At 39.9% G+C, this 4,936-nt stretch overlaps 1 protein-coding gene across 1 annotated transcript; it reads left to right on the top strand.

Annotated features, from left to right (window-relative positions):
• Positions 1-521: 521 nt before the first annotated feature.
• LOC116484693 (olfactory receptor 11H4-like) lies at positions 522-1,484 on the top strand. The gene has a single exon (XM_032179568.1). It carries the CDS (start codon positions 522-524, stop codon positions 1,482-1,484), a length of 963 nt encoding a protein of 320 aa, XP_032035459.1.
• Positions 1,485-4,936: the final 3,452 nt, after the last annotated feature.

Below are 4,936 nucleotides of genomic sequence, written 5' to 3'. Positions count from 1 at the left end.
CTGATTAAAAATATCCCAATAATGTAGATTCTATTGTTATAACACTAATTTTAAAGAAATTTGGGGCCAAGCACGGTGGTTCACTCCTGTAATTCCAGAACTTTGGGAGGCCGAGGCGGGTGAATCACCTGAGGTCAGGAGTTCGAGACCAGCTTGACCAACAGGGAGAAACCCCGTCTCTACTAAAAATACAAAAGTAGCCGGGCATGGTGGTGCATGCTTGTAATCCCAGCTACTCGGGAGGCTGAGGCAGGAGAATCGCTTGAACCCAGGAGGCGGAGGTTGTGGTGAGCTGAGATTGCGCCATTGCACTCCAGCATGGGCAGCAAGAGCAAAACTCCGTCTCAAACAAACAAAAAAAAAACCGAAATTTGGGATCATTAGCATTGTTGATTTGTAGCTTCTGAATAAAAGTTAGGAGTCAGTGGATGGGTTATTGCAAACTAATTGCCAAATAGCCAACATATATAGCTTGCATAGATTTCCTACAAGTTTTTCAGAAAACAAAACTATTTGTATAAATGGTGTTTTCTGTCACCTCTACAGCCCTGGAATTCATAAATAATTCAGAGACAAGCACTGTGACAGAATTTGTTCTCCTTGGCTTTCCTGGTTTTCAGGAGATGCAAAGTTTCCTCTTCTCCCTGTTCTTTGTGATCTATGTATTTACCATAATAGGAAATGGGACCATTGTCTGTGCTGTGAGATTGGACAAACGGCTTCATACCCCAGTGTATATTCTCCTAGGGAACTTTGCTTTCCTTGAAATCTGGTACGTTACTTCCACTGTACCCAACATGCTAGTCAACTTCCTCTCAGAGACAAAAACCATCTCTTTTGTTGGCTGTTTTCTCCAGTTCTACTTTTTTACTTCCCTTGGTACAATAGAAGCATACTTCCTCTTTATCATGGCATATGATCTGTACCTTGCTATCTGCCGCCCATTGCACTACTCAACCATCATGACCCCACAACTCTGCTACATATTGATGTCTTTTTGCTGGGTGTTTGGATTCCTCAGTTACTCTGTCTCCACTGTGCAACTGTCTCAACTGCCTTTCTGTGGGCCCAACATCATCAGTCACTTTTTGTGTGACATGGACCCACTGATGGCTCTGTCCTGTGCCCCAGCTCCTATCACTGAGATTATCTTCTATATCCTGAGCTCCCTCATTATCATTCTCACTCTTCTGTACATATGTGGCTCCTATATGCTTTTACTGATAGCTGTATTGAAAGTCCCTTCAGCAGCTGGCTGGCAGAAGGCCTTTTCCACCTGTGGATCTCATCTGACAGTGGTGTGTTTATTCTTTGGGGCCCTATTGGCAATGTATGTGAGCCCCACAACTGATAACCCAGCTGCAATTCAGAAGATTATAACTTTGTTCTATTCTGTGGTGACCCCCTTCTTAAACCCCCTGACTTACAGCTTACGAAACAAGGAGATGAAGGCTGCATTGAAGAAAGTCCTGAGGATAGAATGAGAATAAAGTCATCTACATGAGACCAAGCAAACCATTGTTCAGACATAAAAGATTAACTAAGAAAGACCTGATTTTCTGATTCTACTTCTCCAGTACACACTTTAAAGAAGATATTTTCTCAGCGAGGTCCCTCATTGTTTTATTTCTTAACTAACCTGGCCGAGCTAAACCACAGTTGATTCATATTACATTCCAAACAAAACAATTATAGTTTCAACACAGGTGACTCCAGTAGATGATATTTGAGGGTATTTTATCTGTCCTATTTCATACTGTATAGTTTTGATTACTGGAGACGGGGTGGAAGATAGAACAGCTGTTATACTTAAGGTATTTCTTAAGACTGTTCAATATTTTTAAAGTGAATAAAGAATCAAATTTAAATGCCTAATGAATACAGAACTAAAGGATTTAGTAACAGAACAATTTTCTTGCCCCCCCTTTGGCTTTTGATGGTTGAGAGTCTTACAGACAAGGGACAGACTGAAAGTTTAATGCTTATGTAAAGCAGCATGTGTTTTAACATCACATAAAATAGTAAAATCGTGGTCATTCTTTCATTCAACAAATATTAATTGAATACCTGTTATGTTCTAGGCACCAGATATATACTATGACCAAAAGAGTCAAAACCACTGTCCACCTGGCATTTACACTCTCGTAAGGGAGAAACAGACGATAAAAAATAAGTAAAATATATAGCATATCAGAGAGTAGTAAGTGCTATGCAAAAAGGGCAAAGAGGACAGGAAATGTGGAAGAAAGAAAAGAGCTGCCATTGTTAAACAGGATGATCAGGGAGGCTACACTGAGAAGGCAACATTTAAGCAAATGCTTGAAGCGGATGAGGGAATGAGCCATGTAGACAGTGAGAGAAGAGCATTCCAAAGAGAGGGAAGCAAATTATCTTTAAGATCTGGAGGCAGGATTGTATCCAAGTAGCAGAAAGGAGGTTGGTTTGACTGGAGTAAAGAATTTAAGGCCGGGAACAGTGGCTCACGCCTGTAATCCCAGCACTTTGGGAGGCCGAGGAGGCTGGATCATGAGGTCAGGAATTCAAGACCAGCCTGGCCAGTATGGTGCAACCCCGTCTCTACTAAAAATACAAAAATTAGCTGGGTGCGGTGGCACAAGCCTGTAATCCCAGCTACTCAGGAGGCTGAGGCAAGAGAATGGCATGAACCCAGGAGGCAGAGGTTGCAGTGAGCTGAGATCGCACCACCGCACTCCAGCCTGGACGACAGAGCAGGACTCCATCTCAAAAAAAAAAAAAAGTTTAAGGGGAAGAGTATTACAGTTGAAGTCAGGGAGTGAACAGCGTTCCAAATTCTGTGGGACCTTGTAAACTATAGTAATAACTTTTTTAAAAATTACAAATTGACAAATTAGAGTTGTGTGTATGTATGGGGAACAAAGTGATGTTACAATTTATGAATATAATGCACAATAATTGAATCAGCTAACATATCCATCACCTCAAATATTTTCTGTGGTAAGAATATTTGAAATCTATGGCCGGGCACAGTGGTTCATGCCTGTAATCCCAGCACTTTGGGGGCCAAGGAAGGGAGATCACCTAAGGCCAGGAGTTCAAGACTAGCCTGGCCAACATGGTGAAACCCCCCCCCCCCACTAAAAATACAAAACTTAGTTGGGCGTGGTGGTGCACACCTGTAATCCCAGCTACTCAGGAAGCTTAGGCACAAGGATCACTTGAACTCGGGAGGCAGAGGTTGCAGTGAGCCAAGATTGTGCCACTGTACTCCAGCCTGGGAGACAGAGTGAGACTCTGTCTCAAAAAAAAAAAAAAAGAATATTTGAAATTTATTATCTTAGCAATTTTAAAATATATAACACATTATCATTTACTATGTTTACCACCCTGGGCAATATATCGCCAAAAAAAAAAAAAAACACTTATTCCTCCTGCCAGAGGCTTTGCACCCTTTGCCCATCATTGCCTCACCATTATCCACACCCCACTTCCCACAGCCTTTGGTAACCACTATTCTACTGTCCTGCTTTCTTGAGTTTGAAATTTGGGGATTCCACAAATAAGTGAGAACATGTGGTATATTTGTCTTTCTGGGCTTGCCCTGTTTCACTTAGTGTAATGTTCTCCAGTTCCATCCACGTTGTCACAAATGGCCAAATTTCCCTCTTTTTAAGGCTGAATAGTATTCCATTGCATACATACACCACGTTTTCTTTATTCATTTATCTGTTGATGGACATTTAGGTTGATTCCATAACTCAGCTATTGTGAATAAGGCTGCAAGGAACACAGAAAAGCAGACATCTCTTTGACATACTGCTTTCAAATAGTTTAGGTAAATACCCAAAACTGGGATTGCTGGATCATATAGTAATTCTATTTTTAGCTTTCTGAGGAAGCTCCATACAGTTTTTCATCATGACAGTACTAATTGACATTCTCACCAGCTGTGTGCAAGGGCTCTCTTTTCTTCACATTCTCACCAACACCTGTTATTGTTTGTCTTTTATTATAACAGCCATTCTGATAGCTGTGAGGTGAAAGCTCATTGTGGTTTTAATTTGCTTTTTCCTAGTTATTAGTGATGGTGAGCAATTTTCATATGCCTGTTGGCCATTTGTATGTCTTTTTTTGAGAAATGTCTATTCAGGGCCACTGCCCATTTTTTAATCTGATTATTTGTTTTCTTTCTATAGAGTTGTTTGAATTCTTTATGGATTTGGATATTAAACCCTATCAGATGTATGGCCTCAAATACTTTCTCCCAGTCTGTAGTTATCTCTCCATTCTATCAATTGTTTCCTTTGCAGATTAGAGCTATACTGACATGATCCTATTTGTTTATTTTTGCTTTTGTTGTCTGTGTTTTGAGGTCAAATCTATACAATCATTGCCCAAACCAATATTGGGTAGTGTTTCTCCTGTGTTTCCTTCTCATTACTTAGAGTTTCCGGTCTTATGTCCAAGTCTTTAATCCATTTTGACTTGATTTTTGTATATAGAGCGAAATAAGAATCCAATTTCATTCTTGTACATATGAATATACAGTTTTCCCAATACCATTATTAAAGAGACTGTCCTTTTCCCAATGTGTATTTTTGACACCTTTGTCAGAAATCAATTGACCATGCCTAGGTTCACTTCTGAGCTCTCTATTCTTTTCCATTGGTTGATGAGTCATTTTTTACACTAATTTTAATTGACATGCTGTTTTAATTACTATTACTTTGTAGTATAGTTTGAAATCAGTGTGATGCCTCAGCTTTGTTCTTTCTGTTCATAACTGCCCTAGCTATTTGAGGGATTTTGTGATTCCATATGGATTTTAGGGCTGTGTTTTCTATTTCTCTGAAGGCTATCATTGGTATGACAGGGATTAATAGGGATTACATTGACTCTGGAGATCACATTGGGTAGTCTGGACATTTTAACAATATTAATGCTTTTAATTCATGAG

Source organism: Hylobates moloch, unplaced genomic scaffold (genome assembly GCF_009828535.3).
Source record: "Hylobates moloch isolate HMO894 unplaced genomic scaffold, HMol_V3 SCAFFOLD_16, whole genome shotgun sequence".
Taxonomy (NCBI): Eukaryota; Metazoa; Chordata; class Mammalia; order Primates; family Hylobatidae; genus Hylobates; species Hylobates moloch.
The sequence above is the reverse complement of the archived record's forward strand: the minus strand, read 5'-3'. Positions and strand labels throughout refer to the sequence as shown.

What these genes read in the sequence shown, in the direction of transcription:
- LOC116484693 (XM_032179568.1), top strand. Translation starts at nt 522, where the DNA reads ATGGTGTTTTCTGTCACCTCTACAGCCCTGGAATTCATAAATAATTCA.